The 27,527-nt window shown below is 32.0% G+C and overlaps 2 protein-coding genes across 2 annotated transcripts; one reads left to right on the top strand and one right to left on the bottom strand.

Moving 5' to 3' along the window:
* The first annotated feature begins 7,324 nt into the window (after positions 1–7,324).
* Positions 7,325–8,450, top strand: LOC146538916 (uncharacterized). The gene is made up of 2 exons (XM_085185948.1): positions 7,325–7,832; positions 8,274–8,450. Exons 1-2 carry the CDS (start codon positions 7,541–7,543, stop codon positions 8,321–8,323), a joined length of 342 nt encoding a protein of 113 aa, XP_085042074.1. The 5' UTR covers positions 7,325–7,540; the 3' UTR covers positions 8,324–8,450.
* A 14,684-nt stretch (positions 8,451–23,134) lies between these two features.
* LOC146538915 (uncharacterized) lies at positions 23,135–26,339 on the bottom strand. The gene is made up of 3 exons (XM_085185901.1): positions 26,190–26,339; positions 24,014–24,161; positions 23,135–23,845 (listed from the first exon to the last, which is right to left on the bottom strand). Exons 2-3 carry the CDS (start codon positions 24,151–24,153, stop codon positions 23,278–23,280), a joined length of 708 nt encoding a protein of 235 aa, XP_085042027.1. The 5' UTR covers positions 24,154–24,161; positions 26,190–26,339; the 3' UTR covers positions 23,135–23,277.
* Between the last annotated feature and the right edge of the window lie 1,188 nt (positions 26,340–27,527).

The following is a 27,527-nucleotide window of genomic DNA, read 5'->3' as shown; positions in this document are numbered from 1 at the left end:
AATTTATTTTCATTTTCTTGCTCTAATAGGAAGAGAAACATAAATTATTTCGAAAACTGAGCGGAAAATTGGTAACAGAGTATCTTAGCACTAGGTTTTCCCTACATTTTTTTACAACGTAAAATGAATTAATTATGGGAAATATTTACGACACAAGGGCCTTAAAGATGGAATAAGAGATTCTGGGACTCAAAGAAAGAAAATTCCACAAACTAAAATTAAGCACAAACGATTGGCCCACATTTGCGACCATCAAACACGGCTACCGATGAAAGTTCCCTCTTCTCCCAGTCCTCCAAATGAGAATTGAACCCACTACCATAGCGTGTTAACAATCAGATGTGACCCCACTGTGCCATGGAGGTCAGAATAATAATTTAAGCATTTAATAAGAATAAAACGTTTAGAATCCAAAGCTTAAGGATTAGGTATTTTATTGTCTTGAAATCGCTAAACGTAATTAATTCAAATAGGCTTATTGTAGCCTAAATTTTCCAAGAAACAAACTTGGTAATGATAAATTTAAGGGACCTAATAAATATCTTCAATTAATATTGCGAAATTCGTTTTGTAAAAGTTTATGTTGGACCATGCTCGAAAGCTTTTACAGTTTCCAAGAGGTGCAGGTTCAAATTCCGCTACGTAAATTTTTATATATTTTCTTAAATAGTATTACTCTTTTCTAAGTGTGGAATAATATTTTAAACTTGTTCAAAATTATAACACATTGGATCGCGTATATCGCGTGAAGATAGAAATAACCTAGTGTCTAGATACTCCGTTCTCTATTTTGTGCACGAATTTCAGACATTATGTGTGCTGAGTGGCGAACCTCAACCCCACTAAAGCATATTACACAGAAATAAAATAAGTTTATTCCTCCTAATTGATATCGAACCCATTACTATCGTGTTTACAATCGCTGTCCCAATGCGCCATAATGCATTTAATTGTGTTATATAAAAATTACTATAAATTAGTTTCACGCTGTATCCCGCACACAGCAGGATAGGCAGGAGGAACCCCGTGTTAAGAAACTCCGTTCCCCACTTTTCACCAGATTCTTACGTCGCGTTTTACCTTGACACCAGAGTGAAGAAATGAAAATATAAATTTAAACAGATAAATATTTCCTTTCCTCGAATGGGGATGGAACCCATAACCAGTAGATTTTACAGTCACGCTTTGTGCCCCTGGGCCACCACTGGCCTCAAACACAATTGACCAAATTAAAAATATATATATTTTGTATATTTTTATACAGTGTAAGAAAAACATAATTTATGGTCAGTAATCGGATTGCATGACGGTTTATTAAGAATGTTGGCTATGCGCTTTTTCCTTATGGTAATATGCCTTTTTATTATTACTTAGCTAATATTAATTCTCTATGTAATTTGAAATAGGTAGGTATAAGTTCAATATGTTATAGAAAAATTAAACATTATTATTACATAGAGGCCAATTGGGGCGTAGGGTTGTGAGCGTGTGATATTTAACGCGATATGTATTGTGTTCGATTCCCGTTGGAGGTAATGAAATATTTAATATTTTAATTTTCTCCCTCTGATATAGAGTTAAGCTCCGTCACTCAACGGTCATTGCCTCTTTCTTATTCTTTTCTTAAAATTCTTAGTTAATAAATTTCAAATAAGAATAAGCATAATAAAAAGAAATCAAAGATATTATATTAACGCGTTAATTAATATTTAATTAAATTCAAACTTTAAAAATTGAAACTTAGCAGATTTTACATAATTAAATTAGCACTAGTTTAGTTACACAAGCAAATCGCGCGACAAGCTTTTATGATCATATAAATTGTGTACAATGAGGTTATGAGTTGATAGTTAAAATTTAAAAGACAAATTTTATTTTCTCCTTTTTAGGGCTTTTAAATAAAAGCTTTTTCTAAAAATGATTTTTTGCTTATAATTTATTATTAAACTGTTTTTATAATTTGTACCCGCAACCAATGCGTGTAGACAGACAGACAATCACAAAATGCGTTTCCCTATCATTTATATCAACTAAATAAATATTTATAAGAAAACATTGTACCAATATGAAAAAAAATTTGAAATGTTAGTAGCTTTTGCGAAAAAATTCTACCTTCAATCAAGGCGAGGTCTTATCCAACCCTAATATTACGGCCGATTACGAAGGCAGTTAAACAAATTGCTTTCTAGAAAACGACCTTGACGCTCGCTCTTTTAATACCAGGATTGTTCAAGGGTAAATTATTATGATAACATACCATAGGCACCATAAGTAGTGTGTTTTAGATGATTTTTTTTGAGAAAATTTATATATATGCCTTTTAGATTGCCTTTTATTCGTACTTTATTCTATGTAAGGAAATTTATATCTATATTTTTATATTAAAGCTGAAGTGTTCATTTGGTTGAACGCGCTAATCTCAGAAACTATATAAAACCTTAAAAACCTTATCCACGGTCCCACTGTATCTACGGTCAATGTTATTTCACGAAATTCAACGCCGCATTTTGTCTGGACACTTGAGCGAAGAAATGCAAATATTAAAAATTTAATTTTCTCGAGTGGGAATAGAACCCATAACCAGTTGCGCTTACAGTAACATATTTGTTGTTTTAATTGTTCGTTTTTACTCAAATTAACTTATCAGTAGAACAACTTACCTAAGGCTGTTGAAAACTCAATATTTAAAATGTACCCTTGAGTTTGAGGTGGTCACGACATTCATAAAAAGCCAGTTCAAGGGTATGCTTCTATTCATGAGGTCCAATAGCTCTTATCTCACATCTAAGGTACCTTCAGAATGTTTTAACGGTAAACAATTTTGTATGGATCATACCCGATATTATACCGGATATTAATGATTCTATTTTTTATCAATTTTTTGTGAAAATATACAAAGGAATATTATTTTAATCTATGTAGGTAGGTACCTTTAGATAGAGCTGGCCCATTATGGACTACGTTGAACTCGCAAGAGTATACTCCATACTTGTATTTCCACCAATAAATAGTCGGGCGGAAAAGACCGAGTGAGGAAAAACGGTTAAAATTAACTCGCTTAGTTCTAGGGAACGGAACAAACTAATTACAAGATACAGAACTCTTTGGGGAGCATGGAAATCTATTTTATTTCAAAGAAGTCCATTTCTCCTTTAGTATTAAGCACTCATTTCTTTTTCACAATGGAATCCGGGCCTTGTTTATGGTTTAGTAGTAAACGCCACCTGAAAGACATTCAACACGCCAGGCCTCCAGAATTCGGTGGAAAGTAGGCAACGGAGTGTTTTAACACTAGGTTCCCTCAGCCTACTCTGCTGTGGGCGGGATACAGCGTGAAAGTATCTGAAAGACAATAAAAAATGACAGAAACGACAAAAGAGCAAAACGAAACTGACATTTAAATTTATCTTCAAGTCTATCTTCCCATGAATTTTATAAGTTGTACTTCCCTTTGACCTATAATCCTGAAATTGTTACGGAAACGTCGGTGCTCGTGTCCGACTCGCACTTAACCGTTTTTTTATAAAAATCAAGATAATAGATGGGACTAATATTAATGTCGAGGCGAGATGTCTTTTTATAACTTAAATTTTAAAAAATATATAATATTCTCTACAAGCATAGTATAATGCGATTTTAAGTCTTGAAGTAAATTATTAAATAAATTTAAATGAAAATTGTTTAATACTTAGTAATTCTTGGAGCTACTATTAAATAACTTATTAAAGCTAATCGCTGACGTCATATTTGACACGTGACCCGCCGTTATCAAGTATGGTTCAACATGGAATTATTGTGAAAATATTAAGACTGGAAAATTAAAAGACACGAACTTAAAAAGTTTATTTTATATTTTTAGCTTCTATATTAATATTATTTTAAGGTGTGCGTGATTGCGTGATAGCTGTAATATATTGGGAACCTTTTAAACGAGGGTATTCTTTTTATTTCATTAAAGTTTTTGTGTTTTATTTAAGTCTTTGGGTAAATTAAAGTCGTTATAAGCCAACGACTGGCTACAAACGGAATGAAACATTTTCGTTTTCTCACTCTGATTAACAAGCAAGGCGGAGAGTCGTAGAGTTCCGTCACTTGTAATATTCAATTTTTAAAAACTCGGTGGTGGTGTGGTCAACGGAGTGTGTTAACACTTTTTCCGTTTACCAGTTTAGCCTCTGCTATACTATGTGAAACTAAAAATAGTAACAGTAAAAAAAAATCCTCTCACCGAATATGAGACCATTTACCTATCGTACCCAAGTGTAATGGACACACGAATAATAGGTTCCCCTTAGTACCTTCCTATTATAATTAATGGATTATTCACTTTCATGTTTATTAAAGACGGTAAGCTATAAGTGCATTTTAGTCCCAAATTTATTCAGTTTCTCAAATTATTTCTCAGATCGACGTTGGAATTTTAATACGAGGATAAGTACCTTTTGATTTCAACTATATCTATCTACATTTCAACAACAGGATTTTATTAATTTTAATATGTTTTCTAAAAAGTATTTGTATTTGGGCCTACGACATAAAGAGGTTGGCGGGAAGCGGATGGGTCCGAAGAGCTGAGGATCGAGTGTGCTGGCGAGAATTGGGGAAGGCCTATGTCCAGCAGTGGACAAAAGATGGATGTTGATGATGATGATGATGATGATGATTTTTCTTTCATATTTGTGGATATTTAATCAGTATTACATTAAATTCAATAAAATTAAAGTGTTACATTAATTTTAAATTGGATTCTTTGAGAAAATTAAAAGTGGATACACTTTTGTTTATATTAGTACCGCTCTAACTCTTTAAATAACCAACTGAATGATAATCATGATAATTAAACGGGACGCCTGTTCAAAATAAATAGTGAAGATGCTCTTTGTCATTTCGCAAAAGTGTTTTTGCTAAATTATCTTATTGTATTGTATTTTGTTCGTAAACAACCTTTCAATTAAACGCCGGTGACATTTGCAAGTTTCCATTTGAGTGAACTTTGAATATAATTTACTTTGTGAGATGTATCAACTTAGTTAATATTGAGATAATTTTACGCTTTAGAATAGTAGGTTGAAGATTCTTAGTGTTATTTTTAAAATTTTTAAAATGTTATTCCATACTTAGGAAAAAGGAATACTTGTTTAGAAAAATAGTGGGATTTGAACTGTGCTTATCTATTTTTTTCTTTAACCCAGTGTACAGGCACTCCGTTCCCATAAAGACACTTTTATTTTTCACTTTCCCCTGAATTCTGAACTAAACTGGGGCTGTAAACGGAGAATGAATATATTAATGTTTTTGTTGGGTTTTAAAATTCAATGCCTCAAATATTCATCAGAAAGCAGAGAGCAGAGTGTTTTAACCGTAGGTTCCCTTTTCCTGTCCTATTAGTTACGCGATACAGCGTGTAGGCGAAATAAAATTAAGAATACAGAAATTAATGTCTAATCTAACGATAGCTGAGCTCTAACGATCGGATGAATTGAACGTTTTGACATGCAAAAGGCTATTACGACGTTTGCATACATAAAGAAGGAAACTGGAAATTTGACGTTCATGGGGGATTATTAGGGTATTAGATTATTCTTCTTTTTTAGTTTCACACTCAGTTCCCAAATTTTCAACGAATTTTCGAAGCATTGTGTGTTGGGCGGTGGGACTAAAGATAAAGCGAAGAAATTAAATAATCATAAATCATTCCCTCGAGTGTGAATCGAAACCGCAACCGTTGCGTTTATTATGACATGCTTGAATCACTGCGCCAAGACGGCCTTATGAATTTTGAAATAACAAATATCGGACAAAGCCGCAGTATATTGCTAGAGAATATTAAAACTCCATAGACATTGTCTTGTTAAAATTTAAACAAAAATTAAGTCAACTGGCGTGAAACGAAAGTAACTTCGTTTACACAATCTCCCTTTGATATTCTCTCACATGTGTAAGACTTGGTTATATCAACATAGACGAAGACTGACAACAATTTAGCTGGAAAATTTTGGAGTTGCAAAATAATTGCTGTTTACTTACATCAAGTTTCAAACTGTAAACATTAGCGTATACCTCCCTCCCTTCCACAAACCCCCCCCCCCCCCCCCTCCTTCTACAGTGTTAGCTAATAAGTAAATGTTCAAATATTTTTAGGTCACAATTACAAAGAAAAACTAGCCTTGTATAAAGTACAGTTTTTTTTTTTCATACAATAACGAAAACTATATATGTAAAACTTAATAAAAATCTTTATATACCAGTACGTACAATATTTTAAATATACAAATGTATATTATAAAATAACTTAACATAAATTTTGACATATGCGATTGAAATATGAAGAAAATTCCCCAATTTTCCTCAAAATTTTTAAGCCCCATCGGTACATATAAAAAATTAATCGTTTGAGGCTTTTTGTATAAAAGCTTCGTTAATAAACGACGTTGATGCATTAATATGCTTTTTCAATAATTTATAAAACTAAGAGTGATTCAGAACATAAAAGTTAAATTGTGATATTTTAAAAATTCCTCGTATAAAAGCGAAGTCCGTCGTTGAATTTTCTACTCTATTGAGTAACGTGGTAACGTGGTAACGTGGTAACGTCTCGAAAGTTCGCAGGAATGTGAGCAACGTAGTGTCTTAACACTAGGTAGAAAATTTAGTGGTTTGTTTAGGGTAGGCAGGTTTTAAAATAAATCTTTTAAAAACATTATTTTTAGCTTTTTGGATATATGTTTTTGATTTGGATTGTGTGGACCAACTTTACGTACTCTAGTTAGAAAATTGCGAGAACTAACTAATGGTCAAAGGCAATTTGCTATTTAAACACTATTATTCTGTCAAAGAAAAGTACTCTATCAGATATTTCAAAAAATGCGTACAATTATACATTTTTCTACTGATATAAAAAAAAATGTTACAAAAAAGGCGGTAAGTGTAGTAAGACATTTAGGGATACGCTATTAAGCCACCATAGCTATCTTCAACATCCATAAATCTTCCACATAAATTTTGTATACCAACCCCCCAATTAATATGGAAATTGAGTTTTCGGTCATATAAGATATTTTGACAAGGTTTTACGCCCGATAAATCTTAAAAGGAATATATTTTAAGAAAAAAATCAGCTTTATATCGTTTTTCTGTTTAACTTTTTGAATTAAAAAGTTAAATAAAGACTAAATTCCGTTTATTTAAATTTGAATTTGAACTGGCACTTCTCGTTATTCAACAAAGGTTACAAGACCAAAGATTATAATATATGGCGATATTTTTTCCAAAATATTTCACGTCATTTAATCTTATTTGATGGATTCAAATTCGATTGAATCACCTCCTCATCTTCACTGATGCATCGAAGCTCTCGAAGGAGAGCTGTGTTGGTGCAGCCTGTTGGATACCAAAATTCAAAATTCTTCTACAATTTAAATGCCCACCCGAATCATCTGTGTTCACAGGCGAGGCTGTTGCTTTGTTAGAAGCAGTCCTGTTTGCACATTCCCACAATTTTAAACAGACGGTTATTTTCACTGACTCACTAAGCTGCTTAATGGCCTTAAAGGGAAGCCCATTTTATAGTAGATTGAGATCTTCAATTGTTTTAAGGATTCGTAAAGAATTGTACTCTTGTCATCTAAAGGGTTTGGATGTTACTTTGGTGTGGATTCCAGGACATTCTGGAATCAGTGGGAATGAATCTGCAGACTCCTGCGCTAAATCAGCTATTCAGTGTGGCACATTAGACCATTTCTCCAATTCCGCCCAGGATCTGATGTCCCTTGCGGATATTCATCTGCATAAGTCCTGGAATAATTTCTGGAATGAGTCAAAATCCCATAAAGGTAAGTATTACGCCTTTATTCAACCTGATATTCCTAGGCGACCTTGGTTTTATTCTCAAAGGTTTATTGAACGGAGGATTATTACAACAATCTGTCGCTTACGTCTTGGGCATGCTTCTACTCCTGTACATCTAGCTAAGATCAGGGTCAGGGACCACTCTCTGTGTGAATGTGGCCTGGACGATGGCTCCCCTTCCCACATCCTTTTCTCTTGTCCTAACTTAACTCGTCCCTTATATGATGTCCTCCCTCATAAAGTCCCTCGTCCTTTAAATGTTCAGTGTTTGTTAATGTTTGTGTTTAGTCCTTTATGTAAATTTTTATGTAAATATATTAAACTTAACAAAATAAAACTTTAAACTAACCCCCATGTAAAATATTATTTATTACTAATCTAATGTGTTGTGTATATATTGTAAATTTGTGTTTGTTTTGTTTTAGGTGAAGGCTGTACTAACACAGGATCTCTTTTTTTTACATGCATTCTATAATTGTGTATATTTATCTTTCTTATTACCGGTCAATTTCCTTCGTGTGTTTTCCATACAACGTGACATTGGCGAAATGAATTGTGCTCAACTGGCACGCTCGAAACGCCATATATCGAGAAATCATCATCAAATTCGATTGTGTTGAGTCAGATACATATGTCCCAAATGGGTTACGGCCAGCGTTGCTGGATTTTATCTTGGAGAAAAAATGGGATTTTTCTGTTTTTATGTCAAAAAAGGTACATAGAAATAATAATCAATCGTTTTTTTTATTAAACGGTTTTATTTAGCTCACCCCGTTTGTTTGTTTGGGTCAAATTTAGTAATTGAAATTTAACCCTCTTCCCGTTAACCGATTGATCTGAAATTTGGTATACGCCTTTGATTCTGGTGACAATACAATTATCCATATTCAATATTATTGTGAATCCAATATGGCCGCCGCTACAAGATGGCGGACAACTTAGTTTTTTTCAATCCCATCAATATGGATATCAAATGAAAGGGCTTGTCAAGTAGAATTCAGTGGACTATACAAAATCAAAATCCAAGATGGCCGCCACTATAAGATGGCGGACAAGTTAGTTTTTTTCAATCCTATCAATACGGGTATCAAATGAAAGGGCTTGTCAAGCAGAATTCAGTGGACTATACAAAATCAAAATCCAAGATGGCCGCCGCTACAAGATGGCGGACAAGTTAGTTTTTTCGATCCCATCAATATGGGTATCAAATGAAAGGGCTTGTCAAGTAGAATTCAGTGCACTATACAAAATCAAAATCAAAGATGGCCACTGCTACAAAATGGCGGATAATGTAGTTTTCAATCCCATCAATATGGGTATCAAAATAAAGGGCTTGGTAAGTATAATACAGTATACTATACACAATTACAATATGAATCTCCCACCTAAGTCAAGATCTGGTATCCTGTCGAGGACTGTGTGGCTATAGGGTGCCTAAAAATTATACGTCGCTAGGGGTACCACCCAAGGTAAAAGGTAAAAGCGCGCCGAGAACTGTATGGCACTAGGTGGATAAAAATGATATGTCGTTAGCGTTTTCCCCTCAAGATTCAGGCACATCTTGTTGTACATAGCCTTGTCCCTCTATTGGACCTCTGGGGGGGTCGTTCGTAACATTCTCCATTAACCTTGCAATAATGAGACATCGAGCCTCATTTCAACGAATTGAATAGCATGAGAAATAAAAACTAAAAACTTAAAAATAAAAAAGTATAAAAAATTTTTTAAGTTAAACGGTTTTATATTGCAGATAAATGTACTAAAAGCTAAAAAATAATTTCATAGAAATTATGATTACTAAAATAAAATCGTGGGGACACTTGCTACTTACCACTAGGTGGGTGAAGTCTCACGCTATGTCTTTCAATTGTAGATATTGGACGTGCCCCACGATTAAATTTTAGTAATCATAATTTCTATGAAATTATTTTTTAGCTTTTAGTACATTTATCTGCAATATAAAACAGTTTAACTTAAAAAAATTTTTATACTTTTTTATTATTTATCCATTTATTGTGACATAAAACATTTTTCTTAAATGAAAAAACGCAAAAATATAAAACAATATCTAATGATTTATTCAGAATCTATACATATGTCTCCGAGATATTGCCAGTAACTAATTAAAAAATATTTTTTTCACAGTGCATAGTGTAGAAGTGCATAGAAGTAATTTAGGAAGCTAGCAACACTAGTTACATTTTAATATTATTTTTGTTTTTAATCCCAATTTTTTTCTACAAATAGAAGATTAAACAAAAGGTGAACCCGGTGCTAAGATATTTAGTTTTCTACTTTTAAGCCAATTTTAGAGATAAAATTAATTATTTCCCCAAGTAGCATTCGAACCTCCAACTATAGCATTAACAATAAGATGCGCCAAGCACTGTGCCACTGCGGCATAATGGCCTCTATTATACTATGTAATTAATTCTATTATTGACATAAATAAATAAGATATTTAATACTTAAATACTCGAAACGAGCAATGTTTGTAATTTTCATAGATTTTTTTATAGCCCAAGTCTTCGAGCTTGAGCGACAGATTACCGATAATAAAGAATTTCTATCTCCTCCCATGTATTTTTGCAATTGAGGTTAGTTTAGTCTTACAAAATTTTGTTGGACTTTTATTACTTTTAAATATTTATGAAATTAATATTGTTAGTGTTGGTTTTAAGGTTAATTCACTTAATATAAGTTTCAATTTATTTATTTTTAGAGATTTTTGTTTTTTAGAATTATTAGCATTATATTTAATAATCTAACATAAGATGCAAAGCTTCAGCAAAGCGATCAATATAAATTTCTCAGAATTTGGATATTATAGAAGTAATAAAAAGGAGGTAGGAGATTTTTTTTTTAATTTCTCATTTCTTCGCTCTCACGCAAAGGCAAAAGCGCGTATCTATCAGTGGACGAGGACAGGCCGATTATGCTAATGATAGCCATGAAAATTTCATCAATAATGTCTCTATAACAAAAATTTAAACTGTAAAATATAAACAGATTAAAACATTAAAACATTATTTATGCAAATGAAATATTTTAAATTAGTTAATTAAATCATGTGTCAGGATCAAATTGTATACCTAAATCAAATTGAAAACGGTTATCCCAAACGATTTAACTAAAAGTCTTAATAAACGCTGTTAGGATAATAACGCATGGTTAACCGAGTAAAATGATTCTTAGTGTTGTGAAATATGAAGAAAATCTTAAAATTTAACGACGGTTGTGGGTTCGATCCCCACTCAAGGAAGTGAAATATCAGAATCAAAATCAAAATATTCTTTATTCAAATAGGCAATTATTATAAGCACTTTTGAATCGTCGAATGAACATATGAACAAAAAGCTACCACCGGTTCGGAAGGCAGTTCTGCTGAGAAGAGCCGGCAAGAAACTCAACAGTTGCTCTTTTTAAAGTCAATGGTATATTTTACTATTACATTAGCTGGCAGCTATCCTGCATTACATTCAATAGACATTAATTCCATACATGCTTATCCTCTAGATATTCTTGAACAGTGTAATACGCTTTACTTGTTAGAATTTTTTTTACAGATATTTTAAATTTTTGTAGTGGCAAACTAAGAATACACTGCGGAATTTTATTATATACACGTATACTCAGACCCATAAAGGATTTATTAACTTTCTGGAGGCGAAAACTTGGTGTAACAAGCTTATCTTTATTTCTCGTTTGATTGTCACTATGTTTACTATGACAATGTATATTTTGTCGGACAAAGAGAATGTTATAGTATATAAATTGGGAAGCAACTGTAATAATACCTGCATCTTTGAAAACATCTCGCAGAGAATCTCGCGCTCTTAGTTTATAAATATATCTTACGGCTCTTTTTTGGAGGATAAATATTGAATTTATATCTGAAGCACTGCCCCATAGCAGCATTCCATAAGATAAAATACTATGGAAATAGCTATGGTAGACTAGTCGGGCAGTGTCAACGTCCGTCATTTGTCTTACTTTTTTAATTGCGAACGCGGCAGAGCTGAGTTTATCTGCAAGTGCTTCCAGATGAGCGTTCCACTGGAGTTTGGAATCTATAGTAACACCTAAGAAAATAGCTGATTCCGACACATTAAGAGGTTCTCCTTTAATTATTAGATTAAAATTATGTTTTTTAACCGACTTCTGTAAGAAAAGGAGGTTATCAATTCGACTGTATTTTTTTTTTTTTTTTTTTTTTTTATGTTTGTTACCTCATAACTTTTAACTGGGTGGACCGATTTTGATAATTTTTTTTTTATTTGAAAGGTATAGCTTCCCGAATGGTCCCATTTTTTTTTGGTCCATGTCTGACAATGGTATCCATGAGAAAATCACGTAAGTCTTAAATTTGCATTATGCATGTGCGCGACTAATAGCCGAATAACTCAATGTCGCGCCAACCGATTTTGATGATTCTTTTTTTATTTGAAAGGATACACTTCAAGGATAATTTGGTGAAAGTTTGGTTAGGTTTCGATTATGGAATCCGGAGAAAATTGAGAAAGTTTGTTTTTTTTGGTCAAAAATTAATTATACTGTAATAGTTACAAGCAAAAACTTTTTAAATTGATGTCAGAAGTGAGATTCCTGATCGTTGCATTTCTTTTCAACCAATCTCAAAAAAGAGGATGTTCTCATTTTCAACCAACTTCAAAAAAGGGAGATTCCGAATTCACCCGAATACTTTTTATGTTTGTTCTTGTCAATATACCAAAATGTAACATTGCACAAAAATAATAGCTAATTAAATGAAGTTTTACATAGAACAATCACAACCACTCGTTGACAACCACTACCACCACCATCACCACTCGTTCAAGTTCACCACTCGTCGGTGTCAAACTAATGCTACAACACCTTTACTACAATATCTAATTACTAAGCCTGTTTGTTTTACTTGGCACCGACTTCAAAATTATAAAATCTTTATATAATTATTTTTCACTTTTTAGTTCGTTGTTAGAAGTCGGTTTTTGTTTTTGTTAAAAATTAATTTATTTACATTTGGTAAAGCAAACTCGATGCATTTCGTTTTTTTAGCATTTAACATTAGATTATTAACATCAAACCAACGAAGAATATGCGATAATGCACTATTCACTTCGTCATAGTTTATTTTATTTCGGTCAACCTTAAATATTAAAGAGGTATCATCCGCGAAAAATACAATATCACATAGGTTCTTCACATAAAAAGGCAGATCGTTAATATAAATAAGAAATAAAAGAGGACCAGTATAGATCCTTGTGGAACGCCCATCTTTAGAGGAGATCCAGATGATTTTACATTATTTATACTAACCGTCTGGATTCTTTGGTTTAGATATGAGGCAATAAGGTCAAGGGCAGTATCCTGTATACCATAATGTTTTAGTTTTAACAACAGAGTTACATGGTCTACGCAATCAAAGGCTTTAGATAAGTCACAAAACACTCCAATTGCATTTTGTGACCTCTCCCATGCGTCATAAATGTGCTTTAGGAGTGCGGCACCCGCATCCGTAGTGGACTTGCCTTTGGTGAAACCATATTGCTCACTATTGAAACAATTGTTAATATTTAAGAAAATTGTGAGCTGGTTGAACATTATTTTTTCAAATATTTTACTTAAGGATGGCAAAACAGAAATCGGTCTGTAATTTGCAGGCTCAAATCTATCTCCACTTTTGTAAAGCGGCACTATTTTGCTATATTTCATTAAATCAGGAAAAGTACCGGATTCTACACAATTGTTAAAAATTAAAGCGAGGTAAGGAGCAATATTAGGTATAATTGAATTAAAAACTTTAACAGACATGCCCCATAAGTCACCAGTTTTCTTTAAATTAAGGCTTTTAAAAGTTTTGACAATTTCATCTGGTGACACATTCTTAAACACAAAATTTTGTCTACAACTATTTACATGGGTTTTTAGTATTAATTCTGATTCCGAAGGAGATGATGGCAGTGAACGTGTTACTTCAGTAGATATATCAGAAAAAAATTTTGAAAAGTATTTGCCACTTCTAAATCTGAATTTAAGATTATATTATTAACTTTTAATTTAATAGGTTCACTGACAGCTCTAAATCTCCCAGTTACAGTAGTGATAGCATCCCATGTAGCTTTAATTTTATTATTAGAGTTCAAAATTTTTGCTCTTATATGCATAGACTTAGCCTGGACACATACCTTTTTAAATATTTTTGAATAATTTCTTTCTTTCTAATTTTAACAAGAACGCCGTATCTTGTTTCCATTGCCTCATATTATATAATTCATATAGTTTATTTCTGCTTCGGTATATACCAACAGTTGCCCAGTCGCTAAAAGTTAACTTCGAGTTTTTATGTATCTGTTTAACTTTAAAAATGTTATCAAACTCTGTAGTGAGTAAATTAAAAACTTTATAATATAGCTGATTCGGATTTAATCCGGTTATTTCTAAGTTTGTAATTTTTTCACTCACTTTATTATTAAAAAGATTAATTTTATTTTCAGTAATTGGTCTAATTGATATTTGTTTACGTTCTGCGACTGTTTTATCTATTACCGAAAACATTTGACCACAATGATCCGAGCTAAGATTAGTAATAATTTGTTTTTCTACAGTCTCACAATGACAAAAAACATTATCTATACAAGTAGCGGACGTATTCGTTATACGAGTTGGTTCAGAGAAAATATTAAACAAATTAAAAGATTTAAATAAGTTTAAAAGACGAAGGCTTAATGATGTCACCTGTAGTATATCTATATTAAAGTCTCCGCAAACTATTAAAGATTTACTATTCGAACTCAAATTATTCAAAACATCCTCCATTTTTTCTTCAAATACTTCAAAACTACCTGAGGGGGATCGATACACGCATACTATAATATGTCTATTGAATTCAACGCAGGACAATTCAATGGAGCGTTCGTCGGAGAGAGCTACTATATCTGGTCGCGATTTACAACGTATATCATTTCTCACTAATATAAGCGAACCGCCGCGGATGGCCTTCTCTCTAACGAGCGAACTTGACAATGTATAGTTTTCTATATTTACTGTATTGTTACATCTCGAGATCCAGTGCTCAGTTATACACATTATATGTATATTACATTTTTTTAGAAATAATTCTAGTTCCAGTTCTTTGCCTCCTAGGCCTTGCATATTCTGATGTACAATGTTAAATTTAAATGACCTAGGCGTTGTCTTATTGTCTAGTTTAAATTGGAACTTACATCATTATACTTTATAGAAGTATTATTAGTACATTTAATTTCCTTCGTTATACCATGTACAACGGGGTTTTGTATATTATATGCTACTAAAGTAGCAATTTGTTTCTTAAAATATAAAGGTAGATACATTGTATCTTCTGTCAACTTACAGCTATTAAAAATAAATTTATTTAAATCTAAATAAAATAATGCGTCGCTATGACGTTCTGTCGTATTATATAATGTCAAGTTCAGGTTGTATATGTATTTATTTTGTTTTTCTGTGAGGGAAGAAGAATATGGAAAAGAGCATATAATAAATTTACATTTAGTTTTACTATGTAAGTCAAGCAAGTTTTCTATACTCTATATAATATCTTGTTTCCTCACTGACAAACTATGACCATGTAATAGTACAACAGTACTATGCTCATTTAAATTCATGGACATAATTTTCTTAATGTTAAACTGGTAACTGGCTCCAGGCGGACATGTATTAAATACTGAATTTGAGAAATGGTGACTAAGTAGGGACCCAAAGCCTTGACCTAATTTATCAGATATAACAAAAATATTTCTTGATGAGGAGCGGGAGGAATTGACAATATGAAAATTATTTTTCTTATTTTTATTGTTCTTATTTTTATTGAGTAAATTATGCATGGCCGAGTCACCCACAGCCTCTTGCGAGGGAATTGACTCAGTGGAACCTACAACTGAACCACCACAACTATGTTTATTTGTTAGTGATTCAAATCTTTCCATGTTGTAATTGCAAAGGTCAACCAAATCACCTGCAGCTAAAATATGTTCTTTAATTTGATTTTGTGAGGATTCATATTTCTCACTTAGTGCTCTGAGGGAGCTATATTATTATTATTATATTTATTTACGTTTATATTTACATTTCTTCGCTCTGGTGTCGAGGCAAAAGCGTGGCGTTCAGTTCCGCCACTGAACACACAATGTCTCCAGAATTCGGTGGAAAGTGGGGAACGGAGTGTCTTAACACTATGTTGCCTCTGCCTAACCTGCTGCGTGCGGGATACAGCGTGAAGCGCTTACGCCAAGACTATTCAACCGATATTGTGATTTTTTTGAAAAGCAGGTAGGAATAATCTAGTGTAAAGTCTGTTCCTCTCTTTCCGTCTAATATAGGAGAGTAACATAACGTCTCGCTGTATCTTCTAAAATGGGAATCGAACGCCAAATAAACCGCATTTATAATCAAACTCTGTCATTTTGCACTATGACGGCGATTAATTGTTATTATGTTTTAATGAAAATAATTCTATAATCTACTCTATGTTTTAATATTCATAAGGATTAGTAGATAAATTTAATAATAACTTAACTTAACTATATTAACCTTTAACAAAAGTGGTTTTATTTTGACGTCCATGTCAAAAACTTTGCCAATTCACGGAGTTAAACGAGACAAATTTAGTAGGCACCTCCAGTTTCAGGCGTAGACCTCGTTAGCAAAAGTCACGTTCATTAATCATTTATACTCATTTTCGTATATGTAACAATATAGAGAAGGTGAAATTTTAACTTGTTAATTTACGAGCGTTAACTACTTAGTTTACTTACAGTTTATTAAACTGTAGTTTAATATAATCACAGTTTAACATTAACTATGAGGTCAGTCGTGGCGCAGGGGCATAAGTTGGCGACGGTAAAAAGGTCGTGAATTCGATTCCCACTCGAGGAAGTGAAATATTTATTTACGTGTATATTTTCTTTTCTTCGCTCTCGTATCAAGGCAAAAGCCCGGCGTTGAGTTCCGCCACTGAACACACAATGTCTCCAGAATTTAGCGGATAGTGGGGAACGGAGTGTTTTAACACTAGGTTCCTTTTGCCTACCCTGCTGTTCGTTTCCTAATCACTCTGGTAACGAGTATATTTAAAAAATATATATTTATATCCGAGATTAACGGATAATCTATTAATATTGTATATAAATATATTTAAATAGAGGACATTTTTCTATAACCATATATCTTGTATAAGAGCTAAGGTTGAAAGAAAACTTATTTACTTGAATGTAATTTCCACTTCTGACGCCCACATCCTGCATTCAGTATAAAGTCTATAGAACCCAGGTACAAGGGTTGTCAAGCCATGTGATGGAATGTAAAGTACCTATAGCGTCGGGCGAAGAACTCTTTGATCAGCGTGCTGGAGAAACTGAAGTATTAATATCTGACGGTATTAAAACAGACGTTAGCTTTCATATAAATTTATATAAAAATAGTTTTTTTACTGTAGAAAAAGAAAGTGTTTTTTAGCTGCACGCTCTTTTCTCCCATAGAATATATTATTAATAGTTTTTCACCAGTTTTATTTTATTTTTAGTTTTAGGCAGAGGTGTGAGGTTGTGACTGTAACGGTTGTGTATCCTTTATTCATTAATATTTTCATTTCTTCGCTCTGGCATCAAAGCAAAAATCCGGCGTTTAGTTTCGCTACTTAATATGTCAAATATTCATCGGAAAATGGAGAAGACAATCCTGTCTTAACACCAGGTTCCCTTTGCCTATCCTGCCATACCACATATAGCATACAGCGAGAAGCTAATTTTAGTTTTTTTTTTAAATCTTGTTATAACAATGTAGCTTGTTATATTTTATAAGGTCCGAAAATTCTTTGTATTAACTAAAATTAGTAAACTTTACCAATTATTCTCTTTAATACTAAGTTCAAAGGAAACCAACAAATACTTGAGTCCTGGTGGATATTTACTTTGCTCTTTTTCGTCTTTTCATCAAAATGTAAAGTCAACAAAAAAATAAGCCCCAAGTTATTGTTATACAATGTTAATAGAGTTATTCATTAGTATATTCGTAACTTCGAAATATAAAATTTAAGATCATTTTTTGGTGAAATCTGTTCTCCACCAAAATTATCTGTGGTAATTTATCGCTTATATGGGTAGGCAGAGGGAATCTAGTGTTAAGACATTCCGTTCTCCATTTTTCGCAAAATTCTGTAAGCATTGCTTGTTGAGTGGCGGACTCATCACTGCGCTTAGCCATGATTCTATAGTAGAGAACAGAACTCAACGCCGCGCTAAAAAGAAATATAAAAATTATAATCTTTTTATCTCAAATGTATCAAGTAAAAAAAAATTACTATCACGAATTAAATATTACCACTAATAGGTGGTCGTGATAGTTTTAACTTTTTGTAGAGAGACTGACAAAAAAAAAGTTTCAATTTTAAGGTAGTTCTGAATGTTTATATTTCATTCTCTCTTCACAAAATGTATGCATGTAGGTTCTATTGAAATATTCTGTCTATTAGTAAAAATGTCATGTAAATCCGTTCCGTACTTTGAAAGGCTTGAACGTACGTAAAACGATGGGAAGTGACTTTGTTTTATGTAATGAAAAGATAGAAAAATGCTTGCAAAAAATAAATAAAAAATACATTTTTGCCTTCTACTTTGAGTTAAACAATTGAAAATATTCAGATATAAAATGAATGTATGTATGTATTAGACTAAATGCACTGCCGTGAGGCCGTCTCGGCGTTAACCTCTGGGCGCAGGAGCACGAGGTTGCGACTGTTAGCGCTACGGTATGTGGTTTCGATTCCCGTTCGGGAGAATGAAATATTTTCATTTGTTCGCTCTGATCATGAGGTGAAGCGCGAGTTTCGCCATTCTTACTCTATTTCGTTTTAGTGGGAACGGTAGTTAAACACTTTTAACAGTAGTTTCCCAGGTTCCCTCTGCCTTACTCTGATATGTTCAGGATATAGCGTAAAGCTAAAAAATGTAACTAAATATTGGTGCTGTTTCTTTTACCTTTTGGAGAAAGCAGTTCTGCTTCTCCTAAAATGAGATACCAATATGAAAATAATATAAATAATAATACGAAGAATATTAATTATTAAAGCTTTAATAATTATTATTTTAACAAATAAACAAAGATAATAATATTGTGTTGCAAAACTAAATTGGGCGCAACGCTAGCCACCGTAATAAGACCGCCGCGCGCCGTCCAGCTATAATTACTACACTGTGAGGATGACAAATGATAGTGACAGTGTCCGCTATTTACATAAAGCGAAATTTTCATCAAAAAAGTAATTAGAAATGGTTATCTAATAATATTTTAGTATATACTATGCTATTAATTAGTTAGGAAAATGTGTACGTATTAGTTGACTTTCTGTTATCTGAGACCAGGTCTCCAAAGTAATTTCTTCTTTTGAAAAGGTTCTCTTCTTTTTAATCCTTCTAGCCGTCAACTCCTAATTGATTCAATCTCTTGCGGCCGAGAGGATGGACAGGCGAATGTAGCAGTCAATGTCTTTTTACGTGACCTTCATATCGTAGATACTGTGCCATCAGACCGAGGCTTTCGTCTTTCAAACAGTTACTTGTTAGTGTGGCCTGGAATACATATAATCCAGCTCCTTTTTCCATTTCGTAGACATTTCGAAAAATCCGATTTTATTGTTAAAAAATTAAATTAAATCAGCTTCACGCTGTATCCCGCAGACAGCAGGGTTGGCAGAGTGAACCTAGTGTTAAAACACTCCGTTCCCCATTTTATTGTATTGTAATTTATTAACATAATTTTTTTAAATATTTTTCCAGGTAAAACCCTTGTTCTATCACTAGTATACTAAAGACATAAGTAAGTACCGCTACGTATATATATAGAAATCTCATATCTACATTAAGAAGTAGACAGACAAGCTACGATCGACAGCTAGCGATGTTATTAAATAGCTTATATTCTCAGATACGTCACCTTGCAAGGAGTTTTATGACTTTCTTGACATTTCAGAGAAAAGCATCGGATTTATTAGAAAACGTGTTTTTTTCTTTTATGAGCCTGTATTTTTTAATAAGGTCTCGTGGCACAGTGCTTAGCTGTAAACATGAGAATTGTGAATTCGTTCCCAGTCTAGGAAATAATTATATTAAATTATTTTCGTTTCGCCGCTCCGGTAGACAGAGGTATCGAAATTCGCAATATTAAGATAATTTCGCGAATTACTGGGGAAAGGAGTGTCTTAACTCTACGTTCCCTTTGATTACTCGACTTTGTGGTAAAAAGCAAAGCTGTTTTATTTAATTCAAAAATTTATTACCTTTTACTATTCCGTCCAGCGATACGTAGAAGCTTTATATTAATTTATATTTGATGTAAAAAAGTAAAAGGACTTTCTTCAATGAGTTTGATTCATTTCATTTGATTAAATGATTTCATTTAATATAAATAATATAATTTATTTTTAAATATTACTAAACATTTTATTCGAAAACATTTGGAAAAATTGAGAAATATTTCTTGTTTAATTTATGTACCATCCACTTTCCGCCAGATTTTTCGAGGCATTGCGAGTTGAGTGGCGGAACTAAACGCCGTGTGCTTGGCTTGATGCCAGAGCGAAAAGAAGAAAACATTAACAAATAATAATTCTTTCTCTCGAGTGGGAATCGAACCCACAATATGTCGCATTTACAGTCGGACTTGTTCCTCTGCGCCGCGACTGGCCTCTCTAATAGTAAACAATTTTAACCGACTTCTGTAAGAAAAAGAGGTTATTAATTCGACTGTATTTTTTTGTTTATTTTTTTTATGTTAGTATAAATTATGCTTATTTTAAAACTATCACGTTCCACTCTTTGACTGATGTCGCATTCGTGGAAAATGTATGGCGAAAAATTACACGAACATAAACTCCTGGACAACAATGTTTGCATATAAATTTATTGAAATACTCTTAATGACTTATGTTTATTTATAACACGTTACGCTTAAATGATTATTTATTCGTACTAATTTATACTAGGGTCCGCCACATGCTGAGCGAAGCGAGCTGAGCGAAGCTATATTACGAAAATTCTTAACTTTATGGGATTTAGACATTTTGACTATTTATTCAAAAACTACAATTACAACTATCACCGAATTACTTCGCTGGGATCACCGCGTCGTCCACAATGGTCCTGCAAAATTTCAGAGCTCTAGGTTTAACCATCTAGTCTTGTAGCATTACACAATAAATTTGTTATTTTTTCAAAATTTACAATGTCGTATTTCGTATTATAAATATGAAAGAAACAATGTTGAAATATTATAAAATGTCTTCGATTTAATTAGGTGAACGGATTGAAATATATTTTTATTAATTTCACGCTATATCACGCATATTATAGATTAGGCAGAGGGCAATTACTTTTTAGACACTCTTTTCTCCACTTTCCGCCTAATTTTCAAAAATTAAAGTCGCTCATGCTACCTAGATCCATTACATAAAACTCTCTCTCTCTTGTGAGAGTCCAACCAACAATTTTATTTTACTATTACCTAATCATTATTTTTTTATAAAAAAAAAAATTGTTAATATCTATTGAGTACTTAAACTAACTAAACTAAACTAAACTTGAAATATTTAAGCGTACATCGGTGGTATTTTATTTTATGCTACCTAAAAGTACCTAAAAATAACACTATTTTCCATAATATTAAGTTATCCAATAGCACCTAACTATTACACTTCAGTAATTGCCAATACTAAAGTCTATCTCACTTCTCTCAATAGAACTTCTGTTTCATTGACTGGCTTAAACGATGTAGAAATTGAGACCGATTCCTTAGTGATTACTTACATATTTAACGAATTTCGCTAGATATAACAATTTATATACATTTTTCTCTCATTTCTCTCTCTCCGTCTCCGCTTAAATTCGAGATTTTGCGTGTTAAGTGGTGGAACTTAACGACGCACTTTCGAGTTACCAAAACAGGTATATGAAAATAATCTATTCCCCTAACAAACTTAGTCTACATCGTTATTGTGGAGGAAATAATGAAATAAAACGAGAAAATAACATGTTTTTCTCTTAAGTTATTTGTAAATCTGAATAAGAAATGAAAATATTTGATGGGACCAAAATATTGAAATTATAATAGAGAGACCTGCTCTGTTTCCTGGACTGGCTCCTCCAGTTCCATAGTAATTTAAAAATTTTACTTTTTCAATTAGCTATAGAAATATATTTAATTATAGCAGAGAATGTAGAGAGAATTTAGTGCTAACACACTTCACTCTCCGCACTTTTGCCCAATTCATGTCAGTGCATATTGGGTTTTAAAATTTTATCATACTTTATCGGCTCTACTCTTCTAGACTCGGCGTTGTCTATCAATTACTCAGTTAATAATGGAACAAAACTATGTATGAATATATTGATAGTAATTACCAGTAAAATTCCAGGTCTTTGTTATTAAATAGCATTTTTACGATAATTCTTTTAGTAGAATACATACTTTGTTTTATAACATAACTATAGTTAACTAAGTTAGTGTGAAATAATTGGCGGAAATAGGAAAAATACTAGAATACAAAATACTCTATTTAATAGAAACTTGTTGACGTTATATATTTTCTGATAAATAAAATAAATAATTCAGATATACCCTGTATCCCGCATATAGCAGGAGAGGCAGAGAAAACATAGTGTTACTATACTCTGTTCTACACACGACCAAAATAAGAACCTTACGTGTTAAAATGCGTAACCCAACGCCATGTTTTGCCATAAAAATATTAAATAATTAATTTCCCCTGGTTGGAAATAAACTCACTACATTCGCGTGTACAGGTGCACGTTTGTGCCCTAGGGCGACGACAATTTCAAATCAAATTATATTCTCCAGTTCAAAGAATTTTGATAAATGAAGCGAAAACTTAAAAGTTTAAAGATATACTTGTCCTTATAGATATATTTGGTTGGGCTGAATTATTATTATCGTATTTATATTGTTTTATTTACTCTAATTTTGTCTACATTTCAGATTTTACAGGATTTTAAGTTTATAAAATTATATTTGCCATTAAATTAAGTTTTAAATACATATTTTGAAACATCACTACATCAAAGAAAAACGAAATAAAATTTAATTTTGTCTTCTAATGCCCATAATAATTTACAATAAATGTCTGTCTTATAATATTCTCTAAGAAAAATTTCATAATGAAGGATAGTCTAAATACTCAAGAAATTCTACGCATATAATTACCGAATTCGGAAGCTGTGTATAAAATAAACAATTTAATAATGTAAATATATTTCCCTTTTTTTTAAATATTTTATATCATAATGTTAGTTATACTAAAAACTATATATATATTTATAACATATATAAGCATTTAATAATACATTTTTGTATATAATTATTATATTTTTATTAAATTTATATGTTTGCCGCCATAGTCCAGCTTGCTTGCAATGCTTGTGGTGGAGTAGGATTTACTTGGATTCTTTGATTGTTTGGTGAATTAGTTCCAAGATTTTGTGGAGAGTTTTGAGCAATTGGCTCACTCGGTGTTGCATTTTGTCCATTTTGTTCATTGGATCTTAAGTTTGGCTGAACGTTTTGACCATTACTATCATTAGTTCTTAAATTCTGTTGCAAATTTTGACCATTTTGTTCATTGGGTCTTGAATTCTGTTGCAAATTTTGACCATTTTGTTCATTCGATCTTGAGGTTTGTTGCAAATTTTGACCATTTCTGTCACTTAGCACAGAATCTTGATTATTTTGATTAGCCGTATTTTCTGGGAAAATAGAACTTGCAAATATACTGGGTCGAATACTATATGTTTGTTGTCGTTTCCTATGCTCCTCCAATGCTTGCCAATTGAGCAGCCAAAACGGCTGTTTGTCTTGAGGATATTGACCGAGTCGGTTGACCAGATCTCGATCTCCTAGTGCATCTATCGGAAGGCGCTGCGTAGTCCCGTTTTCATTTTCACCAAATCTGTAATTACATAGAATAGATATTAACATTATTTTAAATTTTATTATTCAGTAATATAAAGTAATATAATAAATATATGAAATATAATAATCGCTTCATTTCCTTGATAAAGTTCTAATTTGTATGTAATATTAATAACCACTACGAATTAACTTGTTAAATTATTACTTGTTTCCCAAACCGTCAGCAGATGTCGTTTTCTGAATTAGAGGATAACCAATGGGTCGCCGACCAGCGTAAGGTGATCTTTGACTGTTCCCAATCACTATTACAACGGAGAACACTATAAAGTGGCTTGAAGGTTTCATGATTAATTCTGAAATAATATAAGAATGCGTTATTAATGTAAGTAAAATGTATTTTACTTCTCTTTTTTTTTTCTCATGGCACGATAGGCAGAAAGAATTTAATGTGAATATACTTTGTTTTCTGCCCGATTTCGAAATATTGCGTATTGAGTGGCAGAACTCAACGTCGCACTCTTTAAATCGTTGAAACACCGGGGAAATCAAATCAAATTTGGAAAAGAACCGAGTGGGAATTGAACCCACAATTTTCCTTTTTATAGTCAAACTAGTGTAGCATAATTTTATTAAGTGATGAGAAGGATTTTAAATAAACCGGTTGACGGTTCTTTTTATTATCCTTAAGATTTTGACTATAAAATAACAAATTTGTGTGGAACTTGAATATAATACTATTCATACCTATATTATTAATTCGAAAGTAACTCTGTCTGTCTGTCTGTCTGTCTTTTACGCAATCAGGGACAAACCGCTAATTTAATTGTGATAAAATACTCATATAGAGATACTGGAGGGTCTCGGGATGAACATAGGATACTCTTTTTTTCTCATATTTGTAATATTTTCGATATATACCAATATATTAAAATACTTATTAATTTGACATGCAATTTATTCCGCCATGTTAATAACAACCGTTGCTAAGCAACGATTTGCAAAGTTTGTTGTTAGAAAACGTCACCCAAAATGAGCTTGCTTAACGCATTTCTCTATTGAAAACTGAAAATAATTTAATAAATATTCATATAGTTCAAGCGGGCGTAGCCGCGTTCGGGTCCACTAGTATATAATATTATGGACAGGTAAATCATATGCAAACTTGCCTCTATGACGTACAAGCACATTAAACTGACGTATGAGCAATACAAATCATTTGCATGATTTTAGCAGATTACATTTTAGTATTAAGTGGGAGTATTAATACAATACGACGCTATTTTGACGCATTTGGTGAACGTGATATTTTAGGCAAAACCTTAATTAAAAACCATTTTATTTTCATTAGTTGTGAACGGAACGTAACGGAAGTGTTTTAATGAGATTGGAGTGTCTCGACACTATACCCTGTTCAGGGAAGCGTGAGATAAAAGGTAAACAATAGAAAGGTTACTTTAGGTCGTGATAGAGTTCTTGAGAAAAAATCGATGTGTAAAAAAAAACAATTGCAAAACCTAAACACTTTACTCTAAAGCTTCGAACACACCATATACATAACATCATCATCATCACACATCATGAACATATCAATATTAATAAATGATATTTATAATTATATTGAAATGTAAAACAAAAATACAGAGTAAAAATTGTGCTATTTTTAAATCTTTTTAAAGTTACTAATAAAAATATGGTTTATATAAATTTATAAATAAATATATTTTTTTATATTTGACTATCACAATTAGCCAAGTCAGGTTTTCAGATAATTCAACATACAAATAGTACAGTTAGCAGCTACAAACATATATGGGAAACTCGAGACATTATGTGTTAAATGGCGTAACTCAACGCTGCGCTTAGATCATTTACAATTTTTTCTATTATTATTGTTTATTAAGAACGGAAAATTTTAAAGTATTTTGCAAGAAAGTTAAGGTTTTTAATACTTTTGTCGGTTACCAAAAGCCACAACATAAACTTTAACAGCCTATAACTTCTGTTATTTATTTTTAAGCTATGTTTATTACTTCTTGCCCTGTAAAAAATATCTAAGCTAAGAACCGATATTGGATTTTGTTCTATATTGGGATCTAATGTTATATTATTGTTAGTCTTGTCAATTTCTTTTCCATCTACCGGCATTCTAAATAAATTACTACTAAGATTTTTTGTGAATTTTTATTATTTAAAATAATTATTATTATTTATTATTTCATAAACAATACAAGACGGATTTTTTTTATATTTTCGTAATAAATGAGTATGTCGGTAGAAGAACAAAAACACTTAAAAAGGTTTTTATTTAATTCTTAATAATTAATGTATATTTCTTTTATAATTTTATCAACATTAGACATACTAAGCATATAAATATTTACCTTAGTATTTTTCATGCCAATCCAACTAAAATAAACACCTTTTGCAACCACGTTATATTTAAAACAACTTTAAGAGTGGAATCGTCAAAGTCAAACTATAAACTGGATGGAAGAGCAAAAAATTTATTAAATACTTAAGAATGCATAAACAAATGGACAGAGATGGCTATACAAAACTGGTCAAGCGAAAACGAGACAAAGGATCAAATTAAAAATACAGGTAAATTAGTCATCATAGTTTTAATCCGATGGGTTTACCCGTAGGGGACAGTTTCTAAACTGGTTTCTAAAGGAAAATAAAAGTTAATAAATAATTTCATTTAAAGCTTTCCGAGAGCAGTGGGTGAAATGCATTAGTTTCGTCTTTAGTAAGAAAAAGTGCGGCGTTAAGTTCCTTCAGTATATTTTGAGGGGAAGATTGAGAACAGAGTGTCATGACACTAGACTATCGACGTAGACTGCAGTGAAATATCATATTATATTTTCTAATGAATCGAATGTGCAAGAACTTGTAAAATTTAATGGAGACGGTTTCGTAGTGAATTTCTTCCACTTCCACCCCCCCACCTTCGTTGTAGGATAATAGTAGGTTGAAATATCATTTAATTAATTATTATAAAATATTTGTTCTGTTAAGGAAAAGAAACTCGACTTGTAGGATTTTTCCTGTTACGTATCTTAAATAATAATGATCATATATAAAAAGCAGATATAATTCTTAAAGCTAGGAAAATTATTAAAGGTAAAAAATATGTAATATCTCAATTAATATAATATATTAATATAATACTTCTATACTAGTATAATAATGCTGGGTTGTTTGTATGGTTAAACGCACTTATCTCAGGAAGTACTGGTTTGAATTGAAAAAAAAAATATCTTAGGTCAGTTACCTCGGACACTTAGAAAATATTATTTTTCCACGACAAAAGACATAGGCAAGGGACTGTTTAATAATATAGGGAAAAATTAATTTACCTATTTATTAGAAAATACTATTAAACATACGTCACAGCAATAATCTATAAGAAATATAATTAAAATGAGATTGTTTTTTTAATATTTCCCATACTAATGATTGTAGTATTATCATTTTTCTTTAAATGTTATTAATCACCTTGAGACATTTGACAAGGATTTGGATTTATTTGTTAATTACCTAAGTAGAATAATACTTTTCGATGCTATATTTATTTTTACCAACTTCAAAAAGAAGAAGGTTATTATCAATTCAACTGCATGTTTTTTTATTGTATGTATTTATAATCTATATATATAAAAGGACTTGTCCTCACTGACTGAGGTAAGACGCACGCACAGCCGTAACCGCTGTGCGTA

Source organism: Heliconius melpomene, chromosome 5, assembly GCF_056956725.1.
Source record: "Heliconius melpomene rosina isolate 202511_hmr_F chromosome 5, ASM5695672v1, whole genome shotgun sequence".
Taxonomy (NCBI): domain Eukaryota; kingdom Metazoa; phylum Arthropoda; class Insecta; order Lepidoptera; family Nymphalidae; genus Heliconius; species Heliconius melpomene.
The sequence above is the reverse complement of the archived record's forward strand: the minus strand, read 5'-3'. Positions and strand labels throughout refer to the sequence as shown.